Here is a 22,276-nt window from a genome sequence, read left to right on the forward strand (position 1 = left end):
TAAAATTGCTGGGCATGACAATTGACAACACACTGACTTGGTATACCCATATTGACCATCTCAAAGGTAAACTTTCAAGTACTTTATTTTTACTTAGACAACTAAAACTTGTTACAAGTGTTGATACCTTAAGAACAATTTACTTTTCTCTTTTCCACTCGCTTTTAAGCTATGGCGTTATTTTGTGGGGAAACTCTTGCAATACACTAACAATATTTAAATTGCAAAAAATAATTAATCAATTAGAATAATTGCAAAAGTTGGTTACTTGTAATCTTGCAAAACATTATTTATTAAATATAAAATAATGCCCTTGCCAACACTATGGCTATACAATGTTCTCGTGGAAACACACAAAACTGCAGATACTTTAATTAAATAGGCTGACTTGCATAATTACAGCACAAGAGGTGCCAATAATATCAGAACAGTCAAATATCGTTTGAGTAAATCACAAAAAAACTCAATTAGCTTTAACATATATAATGTCCTACCTATGGACTTTAAAAACCTTAGGTACAATCAATAAATTTAAAGTCATTCTGAAAAAATATCTTCTGAGATTTGCTTTTTACTCTGTTAGTGAATATTTTGATCATTTTAAAGTAGTATCATGGACATGAATATTACTCACTATGTTTTCCGATGTCTCATTTTGTGAATGTGCGTGAATGTATTTATATTTCTATACTAGCCCAATAAATGACCGTTGTGGAGTGTAATTTCCAGGGGCAACTCCGAATTGCATGAAAATTTGGATTTAGGTTCTACTTACCCTCCACTTCAAAGTTGAATTTGTGCCTTTGGTTGCTTTTACTTGGGGGGTGACATTTACCCCTTCTCGGGGGTGAAAAACGCGTGTTTAAAATAAGGCATGAAACGGATAAATTGACTTACTTTAAGCACCTTTTGTTCTATAAAGTTTTTTACGTAAGTCAATACTTTTCGAGTTATTCGCGATTTAAAATGTTGATTTTTCGACAAAAAAACTAAGTTTTCAGACCGTTTTTCCAAATAACTCAAAAAGTAAATATTTTATCGAAAAAAGTATTTTTAGCAAAAGTGTAGTCTATAAAAAACGAAAAAAATGGTGTACCAGTAAAGTCTACAAATTGAGTAGAAGTAAAGTTGTAGCTCATGAAAAATACGTTCTTATTCGTCTAATTCCAAATCGAATAATTCACGAAATCACCGAAGAAAGAAACGTTTTTCGGGAAAACCTTATTAACATTTTTAAAGTATCGAAAAAAAGCGTATTAGGTACTTGTTTTTTACAAAAGTTTAGAGCATCAAAAATAAACGAGTTACACTGAAAAAAAAAGTTGGCCCCTTTTTTTTGGTAAAAAAAACGTGAAAACCTCCCTCTATTTAGCACCCTAAATGAAATTATTGGTTTGGCTTTACCATCTATTTTAACTGTATGTGTATTGTTTATATGATCTGTAAGTTTGATTGGTTTGAAGTGCTTATTTTTGAAAACGTTTGGTTTTATAGTAAAAAAAATTTTCTAAAAATTTCATTTTTTCAAAATAACTTAAAAAATATTAGCGATAAGAAAAATCTTAAAGAGTAAAAAAATGTAGGTTTTGCTATTATAAATATGCTAGTTTCATTTTGTTTCTCCGTAAGACAAAAATTGGTTAAGATATGGCTGTTCAAAATTTGCATACACTCGTGATTAGTGACCCATTCTAGCTTTCTCAATTATAACCCTTTCAAAAATAAACACTTTAAACCAGTGAGACTGACAGATCATATAAAAAATAGATAGGTAAGTAAATTGTTTGTAAAGCGGTAGCGATTAATTTCATTTGAGGAGCTAAACACGGCGAGATTTTTATGATTTTTTACAAAAAAAAAGAGGGGCCAACTTTATTTTGAGCGTAACTCGCTTATTTTTAATGCTAAAACTTTTGTTAACAATTAAAACAAAGCTTTTTTAAACACTTTAAAAAAGTTTTAAATGGGTTTTTCCCAAAAAGTGCTTAATTTTTCGGTTGAAATATTCGATTTGGAATTAGACGAATAAGAACATATTTTTCATGAGCTACAACTTTGTTTTTATTTGATTGATATACTTTACTGATACACCATTTTTTTGGGTTTTTATAAGCTACACTTTTGCTAAACGTAGTTTTTTTGTTGAAAAATCAACATTTTCAATGGCAAATAACTCGAAAAGTATTAACTTACGTAAAAAACTTTATAGAACAAAAGTTGCTTAATTTATATTTGTCAATTTATCCATTTCCGGTCTTATCTTGAAAGTATGTTTTTTCACCCCCGAGAAGGGGTGACTGTCACCCCCCAAATAAAAGCAACCAACGGCACAATTTCAACTTTGAAGTGGAGGGTAAGTAGAACCTAAATCCAAATTTTCATGTAATTCTGAGTTGCCCCTGAAAATTACACGGTATTGCCGAATTTCCCGTTCATTTACTGGGCTATATATGTTATTTGTATATACTCATTATCTTATATATCTTATATATTTTATATATATATCAAATTGACTTGCTACAATCCAATTTTTTTTTTTTTGTAAACGTAGTCAATAAATTTTTGAATCTTTGAATCTTAACATTGGGGATATGCTGGAGGGTTTATGGTGGTACGGCACAGGACAGAGGTTCCTACGATTTGCTGGTTTGCTGCAAATAGGCTGGTTCTGAACAGCAATAAAACTAAACAAGTGATTTTTACAATGAGAGGTGTGGATGATATGAATAATGGAGTCGGTGAGATTGGATTATTAGGAGTTCTTTTTGATCCAAAATTACAGTGTGGCCCACATATTAATAACTTGTGCAAAAAACTAAATAAAAGTATCTTTACTGGTGTCTTACTGGAGACTTAATGTACTGCATATCACTCCATATTCCACTCACATCTTTTATACGCTTCCTTCTGTCTAGGGTCATGCAGGTGACAGAGTATTTGGTCTGCAGAGAAAGGCAATGAGAGTCCTTGCTGGTTTGTGACCTAGGGAGGCCTGCAGTCCAGGCTTATAAGAGATTGTGAATTCTTACTGTAGCAGCACAGTACATTCTAGAAAACCTTCGATTCATAAAAAGGAATATCAGTCTTTATAGAAGTCGCAAAGATCAGCACAGTTACAATACTAGGCATAAGCGGAATATGATACAAACATATTGGCATTTAAAAAGGTGTCAAGGTGTCAAAATGGACCAGGTTATTGGGCAATAAAATTATTAAATTAATAAAACACATTACGAAATCACCTCATAGAATTCTAATAATAATAATAATTCAAGACCTTTCACGAACATACATATTATAAAATCAGAGTTTGTGTTAATATGCCTCTATTAGTATGCCTCTATTATATGGGCACCACAAGCCGAATTCAATGTTGATCTGATTGAAAAGGTTCAAAAACGATTCTTGAGGTTTCTTTATGTCAGAAAATTTGGTATCTATCCCTACAAGATTTCCTATAATGCTATGCTAACTTGTTTTAAAGTTCAGCGACTGGATAATAGAAGACATTTTAATTCAGCCCTTTTTATATACTACGTTGTAAATCACATTAAATATAAAGATTGCTTTGTTATAAATAATATTAAATTTCATGTTCCAAAAACACATTTAAGAATTAATAACAAACGACTGTTCTCAACTAATAAGACTGATTGTTCACCCATAAATAAGATGTTAGAAGAATGTAACCATATGATAATTAACTGTGATATAGACTTTTTAAATTCTTCTGTGAAACAAATAAAAGTTGCTTCTGAAACAAATTTCTAGTCTACAAAAGTTGTTGTCGTAAAATTTTATTTAGATGTATTTATTTGTATTTAGATGTATTTATTTGTCTAGATGTATTTGTAGTGTTTTTTTTACTTGTTCTATTCTGTTTAGGTTTAGTACTTAATATAGGAATTAGTTTTTAGCAGTAGTAAGCACTCTTTTAATGTAATAACAATTATTTTGTGTATTAAAGGAGGTTAAATAAATAAATAAAAATAAATAAAATATTGAGAGTAAACTAAATATAAGACCAAATACCTACTTAGATACAATTTGGGGATAGTACCTACAATGAGGTTTTTTCCAGGATTTTTCCTTGTGATCTACTATATGAGCATCGACAGTGATTTGACACAGTCAGATGAAAGTAAGAATGAATAAATATGAAAGTTGGAATGTGTTTAACCCTGGAAGATCACACCTATTTTTTTTTTTACATAAACCGCACACATGGGTGTCAGATGCCCAATGATTTTTTGTGAAGAATTAAAAAAAAGTAAATATTTTATGATGTCCAGAGACTCTCTAATCACTATTGAATACATACGAATAATTAAATCAATAATTTTATTTTCTCTCTCTTATTGGACCGCGTTATGCATAACTCGACCAAGCGCCACTTTTACCTTTTTGAGAAAAATGAATTTAAGTTTATGGCGTTCTGAAAAATCTATTTAACATTTTAAAAATTTGATTTTTAGATATATTTTTAAAAACGGTAAAATGAATTTTGTTGTATTATTATTTAAAGTTTTAAAATTATATTTTAGCTGATATAGACAAAAATGGCGTTTGGTCGCGTATTGCTTTTTTCGTTATTAACATTTTAATAATTTGCATAAGTCGTTTACTAAACAAAACTGTCGCTTGGGAGGTTTATGCGAATTAAAACATGTGGTTTATAGAATATTTTTATTGTTTTATGACAAAACTACATTGTAAAACTAAACATAACAACAGTGTTGTATCATAAGATAGTTACTATCTTATAAAACTGTAGTCTGATATAAAAACAAAATTGGTATAAGACCTTACTAAAGTTCATCATCTTCAAGATCAAAATCAAGAGGTCCATTTAACCCATCTATATCATCTTCCATATTTGGATCACCAGTCAATTTTTTGTAAAACTCTTTGGCATCTTTTGGAATAAGGCTAAGCAAAAATTTTAGATCCTCAAGTTTTTTATCTGGTATTGGCTTCCCATCTGGCCATAGCAGCACAAGTGATTCTTTAAAATTTTGATAAAGTTCTGATGATGGTCTTCCTCGTTTCTTTTGTAGACTTATCTCATGAGCTTCTTCGTGGAAAGAATATTTAACAAAAAGTTTTTCGCGGCATTCTTTTCTGAGTTCAATCTCTTTGAATTTAAGCCAATTAATTTTATTATTAAAGATATCCACTTTTCTATTGACGACTCTTTTTTCCAAATTACAAGTACCGAAAAAGTGTTCCATCTTCATTTTGTGAACGATTAGAGGATTTTTTTTTCGGCACGAACTCATTACATTCATGTAGTCTACCGGTGAATACATTCTTTGTTGGAATTTTAAGGCGCATTCAATGTCACCAAAATCTGTATCATTTGGCAAAAAACTATGGCCAGATGTAAGGAAACGTAAAGTGATTCTTTCCAGTAAAGGATGCACATCAAAAATGGCATTTAACATCAAAACTATTTTAATGTTTCGGTTCTGCCCTCCACAGCTGTCCGACCACAAAATTAAATGTTTACATGCCTCCATATCTCTAGCTTTCAACACATGTCTAAATAAACAAGAGCCAACTTCTTGGGCCCCTCTGCCGGCTTCGCCTTCTAACCACACATAACAATGGCCTTTATTATGTTTAGCTGTATGTATACCTAGATTATAAAGCCAAAGTTGGCGTTTGTAAAAAACTACATTTGTAGGTATACGGGGAAGAGGCAGTGTTTTTTCCATATCAAAACACAATACTTCAAGTTGTTCGTCAAATTTTGCACGCTTTCTGTCTGCATTTAAAGCTTGTCTTGCTTCTTCAGCGGAATCGATGTGGTTATCTCTCTCAGTTTTATATTTAACTTGTTCTTCTGTGGCGCTGTTGTTTATTAGAATTTCTAATTTGTCACAAAGGTTACAAGTGTCTTTTTTCAGTGGGTTTCTTCTGAAATTAAAATGAGTTAAAAAAACGTTTTTGTACTTCGAAAACGACACAGGTGAATTATTAACTTGCTGCTTGTACAAATCGTACATAATGGGCAATGTAGTGTCTGCTCGTAAGTACATTGAACTTGTTTTTTCCCTTGCATAATGAGACTTATATTTTGGAAATTGTTCAATATGTTCTAATATTTCTTGCAATCGTTCTTCTGATATTTTATTTTTTCCGCCTGCTCTTCCTCTTAAGTCTTTAACTCCTTCTATCCTTTTTTTTTGATTTTAAGGCATTATCCACTTGTGCACTCGAAATTCTTAGGGTTTGCAACAGAAATGTTTTGCAAACTACGTGGCCATTAATATTGTACACCCTGGAGTGCATTTTTTTAGTAGAATTTTGTTTTCTTTTTCTTTTTATTGGACCTTCTTGAACCATGGCGCAAATTAAGGCACGTTGAGCATCATGCGAACTTACTTCATAAAATTTGTCGTATTCTTGTTTAGCATTTTCAATGCCAACTTTCGATAGACAGTCGCATTTGCACAAATACTGACGAAACTCTTTTTTTAGTTTCATTTCTCCTTTTTGTGTAAAGTATGATTTATTTTGAATGCAGTGTTTTTTGCGGATTTCTCTATTCTGACTAGGGAACTTTCTCTTTCTCCCTTTTTTTGGATGGCCCTGATATTTTTTTTCTTTAGATTTTACGCCATTCTTTTCCCCATCATTTTCTCCTTTATCGGATTGCTCCATCTCTACTATATTGTTATCTTCATTAATATCTCTGTTGACAAAATTTAAATCTTGACGATATTCTTTCCAACCCGACTGTCAGTCTTCTTCTTGATTTTGATTATCATCCATTACTCTTACGTCACCTATTTCATTTTCCTTGTTTGAATATCCATCCGAATTACTTCCTTCCTACAAATAAAGTACATAAAAATTTAGAAATCTGTTATTTATTTGGTTTTTTATACCTCATAAATTATGTCTGGTAATTTTAGATTAAATTCCACTTCCCGAACCGTTTGTAAATCGCTGTAAGTCTTTGGGGAAACAGCTGCTGTATGAGTACTTTCTTTCTATAAATAACAATAAGTAAAAATTAACAAAACTTAGTTAAACATTAAAACTTATAATAACATACCTCACTAATATCTGTTGCTGAGTTAAAATCAACTTCCTGTAACGGTTCTAAGTTGGTATAGGTCTGAAGCGAACTTGTTTCTTGCCGAATACCTTCTTCCTATAAATAAAGTAAATAAAGATAAACAAAACTACTGTAAAAATTTAAGTTTTTAATTTACACCTCAAAAATAATGTCTGGTAATTTTTACAATACAAAATAACTTACCTTCTCCTCGTTTGTTATTTCTCGAGCACGGTTTAAAATTAGAGCAGTCCTCTGCAACATATTTACACGCTTTTTTACACTTTTAAACACAACTTGTATAAAAAATATAACGCGTTACTTTTTATATTGCTCAACAGACTGAACTGAATTAACAAATTAACAAGACGGAAACAATGCTGCCAAAATCCCGCCGATTTTCGTTTTTGCATAAGGCGACCAAGCGCCAATATTATGTCGCATAGTCTTATTATGCTAAATCTAAGTCACTTAGTCGGGTATTGTCAAATGTTTACAGACATTTAGTCGATTTGGCGTTTAGCTAAAAGTAAAATATTTTCCAAAATACAGATTTCTAGGCTTTGGTGATTTTTTCCCAAATAGGTAACGTCATTACTTGATAGATGGCAGCATTATTCCAAAAAACTTGAATTTGGCGCTTAGTCGAGTTATGCATAACGCGGTCCAATTGAAGTAACACAAAAGAACAAAATATTAAAAATACCTAAAAATAATTAAAAAACATTTTCTAAAAAACCAGAAACATAATTCAAAATATTTTAATTTAATTTAACAACGAAATGGTCTTTCTAACTAAAATATAACACCTTTTGATTATAGAACTCATATTCATTCTTAGCCAGGTATTTCAGTTTCACTCATTTTAGTAACTACATTCATAAGACAGTGTGGCTCTATGCTCCTTGCATTATGCTTTATAGCAAGCCGAGCATACACGCTTTGCTTTTCCATCTTTGCCTTTGCAGAAATAACACCTAGTTTTCTTTACTAAATTTGTGGGATGTTGTTTGTTAGGTCATTAACTTGAACACACACTTGATCGCAAACCTCACACATGGGTGCTACATACCCTAGCCTGTATTCAATAAATTCTCGTGATTGGAAATATTGCTCAAATGAGACCGCAACTACACACCCGTCCTTGGCAGACTAGAGACTGAATTTACATAAAGCAGCATTACCATTGAAATGCAGCTGCGCAAGCTACATGCAGTTAAGTGTCGCAATGGGTATCTCACACCCAAGTGTGAGCTTCCAGGGTTAAGATTTCAGAAAAAAAAGTTGGCACAGCATGCAACTGTATAATGAGAACATAGTGAAGATAACGAACTTCGTAAAATATCTGGAAACCTCCTAAAACTAGATGTCAATATCTGGATCAAACTGCAGGAGTCATTATCTGGATCATCAGGTGTCTGATTATGATTGTTACTCAAATGCAAAAGTGAAAACACTGTAAAATGTATGCTTTTGAAGCTACTGTAGAACTGTATTTTAAGTTTGTCACTATTTTAATTATAAAAAAAGAATTTTTGTTCTCTTACTTGGTAATAGCAGAATCAATATCAATAGATTTTTCTCCATGTGTTCCTTCATCTATTGCAGGCATAGATCTTAGCATTTCTTTTCTATCCACAACATCTCTCAGATTCAGTGTGGATGTAAATAGAGATCTAGCATGTACAGCTTTGTGGCTTTGAAGTAACAAGTTTTTAAAAAGTATATTAACTTGATTGATAGCCATTTATATATTTACTATAAACAGAAATCCAAAATATAATTTTATTTCAAATAAAAAAAAAGTTTTCTCCAAGAACTCTTAGGTTAGGTTAAATATCCGTATCCGTCACTGTCCTGTCACTTCTCACTGTCACCGCCAGTAGCGCCATAGAGTTATATATTAGCATAGAGAGAGTGTCATTCAGAGCGAAGTGACGACACCATCTTTTTATTTGGATTAGTGCTGTTTCACTCTTACGCATAGTAAAGCTGCTACAGTTGTCCTACTCTTCCGTGCCTATGTTCACACTGAATGTCGTCATAGATTTTTGATACAATGTGTTAGAAAGAGATGCAGCAAACCAGTCCATGAGATCTTGTCGTCAGGAAGCGCGGAAGGTAGGCTCCCTCTATGTTAATATATACCTCTATGAGTAGCGCCAGTGCCACTTTCACAGCACAGAACATAATGTTTTGAATTTGCCGACTATAATTAATTTAAAACAAATATAGCCGCAAAAAACAAATAAAAACTGCCAAAATAGTTATTTTTTCTACGGTCGTGCTAAAAAAGCGACTTTCACGCAAGCATTTCGTTTCCGAAAGTTGCACTTTCCCGCACGGCGTGCGGGAAAGTAAAATACCTTGTAATATGGCATTATAATATATTGTAATAGGGCTTTTCATCTATTGTCATTTGTTTCGGGCTTCTGTCATGTGTCGCATAATATTAATATATCTACGTCATACGTCTTTGGTTTGTATCATTGTTATATACCAGAGTGCAACGTATGGCGTAGATATATTAATATTAAGTGACACATGACAGAAGCTCGAAACAAATGACTGTGAATGAAAAGCCCTATACATGCAATACACTCAAGGTTCATAAATAGACCTGGTGCGGGAGCACGCCAAATAGAATACTATTTTGCTGACGTCACAAAATAGAATTTCATAATGGGAGAATCGACGGTTGCTATGCAACGTGACGTCACTAAAATAGAATTCTATTTGGCGTGCTCCCGCACCTGGTATAGGGACCAAAATGGTATAGGGACCTTGCAATACACTAATATTTAGATATTATTTACTAATTTATTTTAAATTTATCTTATTGTGTTCATGTTTTAATGAAATTAGCGCGAATCTTTCATTCATACGAGATTCTGACCAATAGAAAGCTACAGAAATAACAATTAAACTGATTATTTTTTAATGATTTTAATCATGTTTAATTTTGTCCAATCAGATTAAAATTATACTTTAGAATTATCTACTGTAGAAAATTACCGATAGAATTTTTTTAAGTACCTAGATTGTTTTTGTTTAATGGCAACCAGTTTCCTAGTTTGGACAACTGTCACATTTAAGAAAATATCCATAATATACGTATTAAAAAATAATTTTACGAATATCACACGACAGTAAGAATAAATAAGAAAATAATGCTTCATTTTTACTCAAATTTGTTGTCATTGAGCAATAGCCACTCGAGCCCTGCGGGCTCTTGTGTCTATTGCCAGACAACAAATTTTCGAAAAATTGTCGCATTATTTTCAATTTATTCTCACTCTCTTGTGACATTATACCCGATAATTTTTGATAATGTCCCATCGTCAAAGTATATTACGTCAGATGCCCTTCGTTGCTACGAAAAAATACATTCAGTGACATTAATGACAAAATCTTTTAAAAATTATAAAAGTGATGACTTTCAACCGTCAAATATTTATGACAAACTGGGTGTTTAATTGTACTAATTTGTACTTACATAAATAAATTACAATAAAATTTTGATTTTGAACAGTTCTATTCATGAAATAATCGCAACAAATTGTACTCGATGTCTAAAATTAATAAAGAATTTTAGAGCTCTTGTGCAATTACTACTGATTATTTCATTCATAGTAGATTCTGACCAATAGAAAGCTACAGAAATCTGAATTAAATTGATAATTTTTGATAATTGCCCGTCGTTAAGTATATTACGTCAGATACCCTTCGTTGCTACATATATATACAATACATTATATATGATGTAATGACGAAAATTGATATATTTTTGTAAATTTCAGTCATTTTCAGGGCCAGGGGGGCAAATGCCCCCCCTATCAAATGACGCCCCTGCACTTTGACATAATTTCACTCGCCTTTGGCTCGTGAAATTAAAACTGTCAAAGTGTCACTCGGGAAAAATTCAATAATTTTAGAGCTCTTATGCAATTACTACTGATTACAATGAAATAAAATAATTTTGACATAAATATTTAAAAGTCAGATCAGTAGACAATTACATGGTTTTGAATCGTCGTCATGGAAACCAATATCGTCGTCGTGGTAACCTATTATATTGAAAGTTTGGTTTTGACAACCTTGTCAAAGAATTAATTTGTGTATTTTCACTTCTAAATAAAAATTGATATTTCTAGATATGAACTCTATTTTTGTGGCCTTTTTTCAAACGTACGGCCCTGGAAAAAATATTGTTCCTAACTCATGCGGAAAGAGTCTTCCCCGCACTCGACTGCTTGCTTGGGAGAAAAATCCCGAAACAGGTCGATTTTCATTTTTAAATTTCAATTTTTTGGCATATGATTCATACTAGTGACGTCATCCATATAAGCGTGATGACGTAATCGATGATTTTTAAATAGGAATAGGGGTCGTGTGGCAGCTCATTTGAACGGGTGTTCAATTCTCTATTCAGTAATATAAAGAATAATATCATTTTTTATACAGGATGGCCAAATAAAAAAATTTTGTATTAAATTGGAATTTAAAGATAAAATGATTTTTTGCAATTTCGTAATTTTTATCCTTTTCTTCAAAATGTCCGAAAATATTGGAGATACGAAAAAAATGATAGAGTACTAAATTGAATCTTCTTTGAAAGGCAGAAAAGAAGAAACATCTGCTCATGTGTTTGCGTATGTGTGTATATTTAGTTCATTCCTCGTCAGTTTGTTCTACAGTTCGAAGTAAATAACATGTGCTCTGACAATTTTTGTAGAATTATTCAATTGTGTTTATTAGAGTAAATAAATTGGTTAATTTCTTTGAAATTGGGGTCATACTGCAACCCCACTTGTTCTGGGTGCTCGGGGGATGATTGTAACAATAGCCCACCAGTTATAGAAAAAGATGAAGATGGCATCGATCTCGATGAAGATGACTAAAAAACTATTTGTGTTTGCATTCGTTACAATTCGTATTTTTGTGTAATTAAATGTTTTTGTACATAATTCTACTTTTTTTTCTGTGTAGATCTATTAAATTACTTATAAAAATTGCAATATTAACGGTGATTTTTAACGGTTGAAATATTGTGATATTATATCCTAAAGCATAAAACAATTATTATACCAATCAATCAAAAACCAAAAGTTTACCCATGTCAAGGTTTTTATTTAATTTTTGAAAATAAGGGGTGATTTACACCCCTAAAAATAATAAACGCCCTTTAGCATGATATAGGATAGAAAATGAAGTACAGGGCGAGATGATCCTAATCCTACATTTTTAGGCAAATTGGTGCCAGCCGAAATCATTATTTTAGGATAAATAATTTTTTTATATTTATCTCCAACAAGGGTGGTTTTAAGAGTTAAAATATTATATTAAGTATATCCTAAAACATAAAACAATCATTATTTAATAATAAAAATCAAATGTTGACCATAATTAAGTTTAAAATATTATTTTATATTTTTTTTACAATTAGAGGTAGTTAAAACCCTTAAAACACCAAAAGTGTAAAACGGCTCAATATAGAAAATGAACTAGAGGGTGAAATGAGCCTAATCCCAAATATTTTGTACAAATCGATGCTGGACGAAACAATTGCGAGGTTTTACCATTTTTTCAGACTCATTTCCTGGCCTATATGTTCAAATTATGATAAGTAGTTGAAACGGCCAAAACAAAGAGACGCACAGTAGGGTGCATCGAAAAAGGCGAAAAAAAATTTTTTTTTGCGATGGAAAAGTTAATACCTCACAAAAGTTGCCCAATCAACTGTTAAGTATTTTGGTAAAATTTTTTAGAAATTGGAAAATATCTTCTGCCCCCCCCCCCCCCCCCCTCCAAGACGATTAAAAATTTTGAAAAAATGTTAAAAGACGAAAAAACTTTTTATTTCGAATCGAAAATGTAATAGCTCAAAAATGTTGCCTAACACACTATTTTGTATTTTAGTAAAATTGCGTTGAAATAAAAAAATATTTTTTGCCCCCCACGGCAACTAAAAATTAGAAAAAATACATTAATATGCGAATTTCTTTTGTAAGGGAAATGTAATACCTTATAGAACTTGAATAAATAAATTCGGTTTAAATTGGAGAATATTTTCTGGTTTCACAAGGCAATTAAACATTTTACTTAAGAAAAGTATACTAAAACATTCTTTTTATAACAAAATCCTATCATACAAACCTAACTTATCCGTCTCCCTGACGTCACCTAAGTTTTTTAATACTAAATTAAATATAAAGCAAAGTACAAAATTAGGTATATAAATATTCCAAAAAAATATGGTAAAAGCATTCCATTCGAAGATGTCTTCCGATTTAAAATTAAAGTGAGGCATAGTTTTTTTGGAATCAATTCGAGTTTTTATAAATCCATCCCTCGAATACGCTCCACCAACTGCTAGAGAAGCTTGTGTCACAAGCTTGACACATCGTTCTACACATTGTTTGTGGCAGTGATATTTCTCAATCTCAATGTTAAAAGGGTCTAAGTTAGGATTCTTAATACAATCTTGCAGATTGTTACTCGAAAATCTAGAGAATATAGGTGGTTCTATAAGGTGATATTTTTGTTAGTTAATTAACTCAAAGTAGTCGTTTGAATCAAAATTTTTATAGGAGAAAGTTTGAAGACCCTCACGTTTTTTGATTTGGTCACTGGCAAACTTCTTTTGATCTCCAAGGGGTAGATAATTTGAATGTCGCAGACATACAAACCACTGAAGCGGTTTTTTAAGATGTTCTTCTAACAGCCGTATTACATCACCCTTAACGCCAGTATTTACGACTGTTTCGTCACATGCAACAGCTGGATTTTATACTTTCTGATATACCAGAGAGCGGATACCCATATTCGAATTATTTGCACCCTGGCTCATGCACAAGTGTTATGTGTTCTTCCACGATCGATTGACCATAAAACTTGGTACTGTTCTTTACTTGAGCTAAAGTTTTGTCTTTGCGTCGGTAACTTTCTTCTTTTACCGTTGTTCTCTCTGATTATATTTGTTTTTGTTTTCTCTATCAATCAAGCTTATCACATTTTTCCGGGACCTCTTTGATTTAATAGAAATTCGCGCTAATCCAGAGGCAGTTTTTGAGATTTGCTACAAAGACAATTAATCAGAGTGTCAAATTTGCATGCTGCAAGATCGAAACGTGTGATTTTATTTTTGTTCTTTAAGCATTGAATTTTTTTTTTTTTTTGTAAAATTCCCTGTTTTGCCTGTTCTTAAATGGTTTCATAAGTTTCATATATTTGTCATGATAGACTTTTAAAAGCTGAATAATTCTTTTATGTTAAATTATTGGAATTAAAGTCTTTTCCATATTTCCTCCAATTTAATTGCAACCTGTTCGACAATACCAGAAAATTCTGGCTCTTTCTTGATGAGTTTTTTATCCTCATTCAATCAGAAAACTTCGTCACTTGTTTATATTTCGGTAAAACATTTTCAGGTAGGTATATTTTTGGTGGTACCAAATACATTTTGTGGACCGCCCCAAAAATAAGACGGTCCACAGCAAGACTTGATTTTATACCTTTATTAATTGATCTTAGATCGAGCTAGCACATATTTTATTCCAAATAAAATAAATTGAAATTTCCGTAAAAATAAGATATTTAATAAAATTTAAGGTCGTTGGGAAAGCAGAAGATTCGTTTAGAAAAAAAATTAAAAATTTTAGTATGCTAAAAAAATAACACTAGCAACTGTTTCGCGCTATTACATATAATATTTCCAACTTTTATTTTTTCGATGCACCCTAACGCACAGTCATTAAAAAAGCACGTTAAATTATACTCGTATAGCCAACATTTACTGAATCGATCCAGGAATAGTCAACTCCAACTAGTAAAAGTTGAATTAAATTTTTAAAATCAACTTTTACTGCTCGTTTTAGTTGGAGTTGACTCGAACTAGGAATAGTCAACTCTAACTGAAAATCAACTTGAGCTGTAACATATATCAAATATTGATTGAGATGTGAAAACCATAAAACTATTTTCGTATCTCGAATTGATCTGGTTAATTCTTTCACCAAGTGTGCCTTCTTTTGTGGAATTTCCTTTCCGGAATAAATATTTGATTCGTATATATTGTTGTATAATTTTTTTTGGGAAAAATTTAGAAAATAAATTTATATCAGAGACCACGAAATTATAGATTTTCATCGCCCTGTATATGACCAAAAATTGTAATAGGATAATTTAGTTAGTAATCAGTGTTTTCGCAGAAAGTGAAATCGTTAAGAAGGTGGTTTTCTTAATGGGCTTTTGACCGGACTTAAAAAAAAAGGTGCGGTCAGATTAGACAATACAGTTTTATTTCGCTTTGCAATGGACAATACAGTTGGATTTATAGTTTGACGTAGCGTAGACGTAGATGCAACGGACACGTAAGAAACGGACTGGAGACGTAAGAAAATATGCCAATTTATAAATCGACGTAGCGGAATTTTTTCGCATGAGTAGAAAGAGTAAACAATGACTTAATTCAACAACATAGCCTATAAATTATACGAACAGTAATAAAACTTTGTGCTTATTTATTTATGCTTATACTATTATTTATTATAATATTTATCTGTTTTGTGTGTTACATGGATTAGGAAATAAACGAAGGTATGCTCCTTGGTGCCGCATGCAGTGTGATTTCCAACTATTTTGTTTCATTTCCTGGTCTTTAAAATGTTTATTGGATTTACCTATCGTATAATATGTCTGGATAACCCCGAATTAGGCTAAAAAACAACATATTTATCTGAAATATTGAAGTGACTATGATATATTTTTATTAAATTAATAACTTAACATCCATTGTATTAACAAATAATTAACAAAATTCGAATATGTTGATAAACAACTTTAACTTTACAAAATTGATGAGGGCGTGTCCACTTTGGGTGACAGAACAAAATTCTTCCTTTTGATTGGCCAGACGTAAGAAACGCACTGTAAAAGATGAAAGTTGGTGAACTCTTCCGTTCCGTTACGTTTCTCTTACGTTCCGTCAGGCGCTTGCGTTCATTTATAAACACGAGTACACAAAATTCGGTGTTGATCTTTTCCAGTGCGTCTCCGTTACGTCTACGTCTACGCTACGTCAAACTATAAATCCAACTTAAAACATTTTATAAAAAATTCGAAGAAGGTTAAGCGGTAAACAAATTTATTGAGTTTAGAATGTAAGGCTTTTTGTTTAGCATTTTGAAACAACGAAACTAATTTGATGTATCCGGGAATTTAACAAAATGGAAAGTTGTATACAAATTAAATTGGTTTTTAAGAAATGATAATATGGGTGTAGTGAGAGTGGGTAGAAAGGATGTTTTGTGATTGGTGAAAATGATGGATGGAAGGGATGAGAGTGTGGAGTTTGATTTGACGAGAGAAAAAATAGGCACTGTGTAATGAATATCTGGAGACAGCAGTCCAGTTTTTGAAAAGTGAGAAGTCAGTGTAAAGTGGTGAAGTTGGCCTTTGCCAGCAGAATCAAAATGAAACGAAATCGTTGACCGAGTTGAATTAATTTTTCCTGTGTCCGAGGAAGATACCTGTTTCTGTCTAGAACGAGTAGCCGATTGGTATCTATTTGCACAAGATATCGAGCAGAGAGAAAACTGAGTCGAGAATTCGAGCGAGTCCTGTTTGTTTGTTTGTGAAGCAGTTTGGACGAGAGGGACCTTTCGCAACATCCTAAGAGTACGTGTGGGAGAATCGAGGACGACGCAATCCGGGAAAAGAAATAGTGAAGAAACAAAAATGTTAGTCAAATCATTTGTGAAACGGAGAGAGTTTGTTTATATCCACACTATATTTGCTTATATTTTGTATTGAACATTTCTATAACATAATTAGTCATTCCAAATTCTAAAGAAGAAATAAGTAATCAATTCAAAAGGAGAAAAGTAAATTTTATTAAATTTTGTAAGAATAAATAACGAATTATTTAAATAATTTTTTTGTTAAAACAGAGGAGATATCAGAATTAAAGCCTAATAGCCTAATAAAATAAAAAAAAGTCAAAATGTAAATTCGTACAGGTTAAAACAAATTTTATATAAAAGTATAGGTGGGTACAAAAGATATTTTAAAGAAAGTATCCAAATCATATAAGGGGATCATTGTTTAAATAATTAAAAAGGGGTCATTTTTGCAAACAAAATACTTTTTTAACTGCTGAGGTAATCCACTTATCGATGAAGGTCTATGGGATTTTTTTCTGCAAAGTTGAAGAGAAAATATTTCCCATAAGACTTACTAAATTAAATTTGACCCCCTATTTATTTAAATAATTGTATATAAAACTTTAAAAAACAAATTTGCAAAAAAATATTTTTAGCGTTTTAAATAAGCACTATTAAATATCTTTTTTTACAGACTAAGTTGCGCCATATTACCAGTATTGAGCAAAAAAAATTGGTCAAAAAATATTTAATATTTTTTGAGATATTGAATTTGTTTATTAAATGTTACTATATTTTCAATTGCAAAAACGCGGTTGTTGCCAAAAAAATATGCACCTGCTTAAAATCTCATTATTTTTATTTTTATGTATGTTTTCGATAAATGTATTGATAAATTCAAATTTCAATTAAACTCCCCCCTAAAATGGCATTTGAAGATTATTCAAATTTGTTTATAATTTGTTTTTTTTTTTAATAACGTCGCGGGGATTAAGTATTTTGAAATGCCGTTTCGATAATTGGGTTCCTGGGAATTTTTTACTAATTAACAAAAATTTTTTGTCGTTTTTTCTTCTTCTTTTTTTCTTGGAGTTATATTAGTACGGGCCCTTTTAGGGTTAAATTTTATTAAGAGTGTCGAATTTCTGAGTTGTAGATTTTAGACCTAAAAATATTAAGATTTAACTAAAATCTCTTAAACAAAATGTGGCTACTTACTGAGTTACAGGGTGTATTATTTAAAAATTTGAAAACTATTTTTACCAAGTACTTTAAAACTATTTGACGTATCCTTATCATACTTGGCAGAAAGTGTAGCTATTATACACCCTACTAAATTGTGATTAATAAACGTTTCTAGCTAGTGCCAGAGGCGTACGACAGGGGATAGTGAATGATTGACCCCTCCCAAATTCTACGCCACTGAGCGAATTACTATTTTAGCGAAATTTTTCGATTCTCCAATACTTTGTATGTAAATAACTTTATTGGTATCGATAATGTCATCAGTTTGAGAGATATTGGAAGTTTAAAATGAATGAATGAATGAATCAAAATAACTATGCCGTTTCATTTTTAACGTCCAATATCTCGAAAACTAATGACTTAATCGTTACCAGAAAAGAGTATATTATTTACGTAGAAAGTATTAGAGAATCGAAAAATTTCGCTAAAATAGTAATTCCCTCAGTGGCGTAGAATTTGGGAAGGGTCAACCATTAACTATCCCCTGTCGTACGCCTCTGGTAGCAGCTAGAAACTTTTGTTTATCACAGTTTAGTAGACTGTATAGTACCCACACTTTCTGCCAAGTATGATAAGGATACGTCAAATAGTTTGAAAGTACTTGGTAAAAATAATTTTTAAATTTTTAAATAAAACACCCTGTAACTCAGTAAGTAGCTACATTTTGTTAAAGTGATTTTAGACCAATCTTAATATTTTTAGGTCTAGAATCTACAACTTAGAGATTCGACATTCTTAATGAAACTTAACCCTAAAAGGGCCCGTAGTAATATAACTCCAAGAAAAAAAAAAGAAGAGGAAAAAAGACCAAAAAGTTTGATAATTAGTGAAAAATTCCCAGAAATCCAATTATCGAAACGGTTTTTCAAAATGTTTAATCCCCGCGACGTTATTAAAAAAAAATAATAAACAAATTTGAATAATTTTCAAATGCAATTTTAGGGGGAAGTTTAATTGAAATTTGAATTTATCAATACATTTATCGAAAATATACAAAAAAAATAAAAATAATAAGATTTAATACAGGTGAATACTTCTTTGGCAACAACCGCGTTTTTGCAATTGAAAATAGAGTAACATTTAATAAACAAATTCAATATCTCCAAAAATATTAAATATTTTTGGACCAATTTTTTTTATTAATACTGATAACATAGCGCAACTTCTCCTGTAAAATAAGATATTTTATAGTGCTTATTTAAAACGCTAAAAATAATTTTTTGCAAATTTGTTTTTAAAGTTTTATGTATAATTATTTAAATAAATAGGGGGTCAAATTTAATTTTGTAAGTCTTATGTAAAAAATTTACCCTTCAACTTTGCAGAAAACAATCCTATACACCTTCTTTAGTAATTGAATGACCTCAGCAGTTAAAAAAGTAAGTTTTTTGCGAAAATGACCCCTTTTTAATTATTTAAACAATGATCCCCTTGTATGATTTGGATACTTTCTTGAAAATATCTTTTGTACCCACCTAAACTTTGATATAAAATTTGTTTCAACCTGTACGAATTTACATTTTGATTTACATGTATTGTAATTTTATTTTACTAGACTATAATTTATTAGATGAGAAATACCTAGTTTCAACAAATCTAAATTTTTATCATATTTTAAAATCTTATGTTTATGGTATATTGGATAAATAAATAATATTTTTAACATTTATGTGATATTGAGTGTGTTTAATTTCCCTGTTTTGTCCTGGAGGAAGTAAGCAACTAGAGATACTAGAAGCCACAAACCAAAGATAATGCAGCAAAAATAAAATAGCCCTGAGAATAAACTTTATTAGAATATTTAATTTAAATATCTAAGTTATTATTGTGTAATACCGACACCAATATGGTATAAGGGAAATTGATTATATATATATATATATATATATATATATATATATATATATATATATATATATATATATATATATATTATATATATATATATATATATATATATATATATATATATATATATATATATATATATATATATATATATATATATATATATATATATATATATATATATATATGAAACTTAAAGCTAAAATCAATATCAACAAAAGAATTAATATTAAAATTAAACTCACCAGGCTTCCGGGTTGAACCGCGTCGTTGGTTTCTAGGCCGAGCTTTCGACGTCCTCTCTGACGTCATCTTCAGGGCTTCCGGGGTCTCAGTCTCCTGAGGCTCCAGACACTACACTCACTACTCACTGCAATACTGTTGTTGCTGACGCTGGGGCGGTCATTTATACCGTGGACTGATGTGACTGACGTGGCTGTCGATGACGTGGCGGAGTGGGAATTAGCGCGAAGACTATTTGGAGTGGCGCGAAGATTTTTGACGGCTGGAATTGTATTTGTAGATGGAGCGGACGATGTTTTCTTTAGGAGGGGTCTCCAAGTCGAAGGTAAACGGATGCCGTCATCTCTTTTATTGAGACAACTTGGCCGTTTTTCGATTTCTATGGCTTCTCGGATAATCCTTTGTTTATAGAAGCGGATGGGGGCTATGGTTCTGGAGTTTTCAAAGTCAATTTTGTGACCTGTATGAAGATGGTGTTGGCCTAGGGCTGAAACTGAATCGGAATTGCGAACAGATATGGAATGTTCATAAATCCTATTTTGGATTCTACGATTGGTTTGTCCTATGTAAGATCGGGGGCAGTCTGCACAAGGAATTTCATAAACTCCGTGTTGTTCATTTGGAATGTTGTCTTTGACGGATCGGACAAGAGATGAAAGTTTTTGTTGGGGGGTAAATACTGTTTTTATTCCTCGTGGTTTAAGAATTCTGTCGATTTTGTCAGTAACACCTTTGATATAGGGAAGAAAAGCTTTCGTATGATCAGGATCTAACTCTTTGGGTTGTGATTGAGCGGGAGATTGAAGTTTATGGATGCTCCTATCGATGTGATTTTCGCGGTAACCGTTTTGGATGAGGGCTTGTTTTAAAGAAGAGAGTTCAGTAGATCTACTTGCATCATCGGAAAGACGGATTGATCTGGAGACAAGAGTATTAATGACTGAATTAATTTGAGAAGGTGGGTGATGAGAGTTGCCATGCAAGTAGCGGTTGGTATGGGTGGGTTTTCGATAAACAGAGTGATGAAAACCTTGTGATTGGTTCTTCTTAATAAGAACGTCGAGAAACGGTAAGGATGAGTTAGTCTCCATCTCCATCGTGAACTGGATACTGGGATGTATACCATTCAGATGGGTCTGAAAAGACGCTAAAGCATCCCTGCCGTGGGGCCAAATGACGAATGTATCGTCAACATATCGTAGCCAACATGTGGGTTTGAGCGTAGATGTCGATAGTACTCGGGGCGTAGAGACCCGAGCACTATCCACATCTACGCTCAAACCCACATGTTGGCTACGATATGTTGACGATACATTCGTCATTTGGCCCCACGGCAGGGATGCTTTAGCGTCTTTTCAGACCCATCTGAATGGTATACATCCCAGTATCCAGTTCACGATGGAGATGGAGACTAACTCATCCTTACCGTTTCTCGACGTTCTTATTAAGAAGAACCAATCACAAGGTTTTCATCACTCTGTTTATCGAAAACCCACCCATACCAACCGCTACTTGCATGGCAACTCTCATCACCCACCTTCTCAAATTAATTCAGTCATTAATACTCTTGTCTCCAGATCAATCCGTCTTTCCGATGATGCAAGTAGATCTACTGAACTCTCTTCTTTAAAACAAGCCCTCATCCAAAACGGTTACCGCGAAAATCACATCGATAGGAGCATCCATAAACTTCAATCTCCCGCTCAATCACAACCCAAAGAGTTAGATCCTGATCATACGAAAGCTTTTCTTCCCTATATCAAAGGTGTTACTGACAAAATCGACAGAATTCTTAAACCACGAGGAATAAAAACAGTATTTACCCCCCAACAAAAACTTTCATCTCTTGTCCGATCCGTCAAAGACAACATTCCAAATGAACAACACGGAGTTTATGAAATTCCTTGTGCAGACTGCCCCCGATCTTACATAGGACAAACCAATCGTAGAATCCAAAATAGGATTTATGAACATTCCATATCTGTTCGCAATTCCGATTCAGTTTCAGCCCTAGGCCAACACCATCTTCATACAGGTCACAAAATTGACTTTGAAAACTCCAGAACCATAGCCCCCATCCGCTTCTATAAACAAAGGATTATCCGAGAAGCCATAGAAATCGAAAAACGGCCAAGTTGTCTCAATAAAAGAGATGACGGCATCCGTTTACCTTCGACTTGGAGACCCCTCCTAAAGAAAACATCGTCCGCTC

The 22,276-nt window shown here is 32.2% G+C and overlaps 2 protein-coding genes across 2 annotated transcripts in view; both read right to left on the bottom strand.

Moving 5' to 3' along the window:
* The window catches only part of LOC126883231 (28S ribosomal protein S11, mitochondrial), a 44,389-nt gene extending 35,449 nt beyond the window's left edge, over positions 1 to 8,940 (bottom strand). The window contains exon 1 of the mRNA XM_050648509.1: positions 8,614 to 8,940. Coding sequence (XP_050504466.1) covers positions 8,614 to 8,813 — 200 coding nt within the window. The 5' untranslated portion in view covers positions 8,814 to 8,940. The remainder of the gene's footprint in view (positions 1 to 8,613) is intronic.
* Positions 4,764 to 7,109, bottom strand: LOC126883230 (uncharacterized). Its single transcript, XM_050648508.1, has 2 exons — positions 6,894 to 7,109; positions 4,764 to 6,837 (listed from the first exon to the last, which is right to left on the bottom strand). The coding sequence occupies exon 2, from the start codon at positions 6,039 to 6,041 to the stop codon at positions 4,809 to 4,811; it is 1,233 nt and encodes a 410-aa protein (XP_050504465.1). The 5' UTR covers positions 6,042 to 6,837; positions 6,894 to 7,109; the 3' UTR covers positions 4,764 to 4,808.
* Positions 8,941 to 22,276: the final 13,336 nt, after the last annotated feature.

Source organism: Diabrotica virgifera, chromosome 4, assembly GCF_917563875.1.
Source record: "Diabrotica virgifera virgifera chromosome 4, PGI_DIABVI_V3a".
NCBI classification, from domain to species: Eukaryota; Metazoa; Arthropoda; class Insecta; order Coleoptera; family Chrysomelidae; genus Diabrotica; species Diabrotica virgifera.

Bases quoted from the DNA above. Each gene is read 5' to 3' on its own strand.
- LOC126883230 (XM_050648508.1), bottom strand. From the start codon at position 6,041: ATGTACTTACGAGCAGACACTACATTGCCCATTATGTACGATTTGTAC.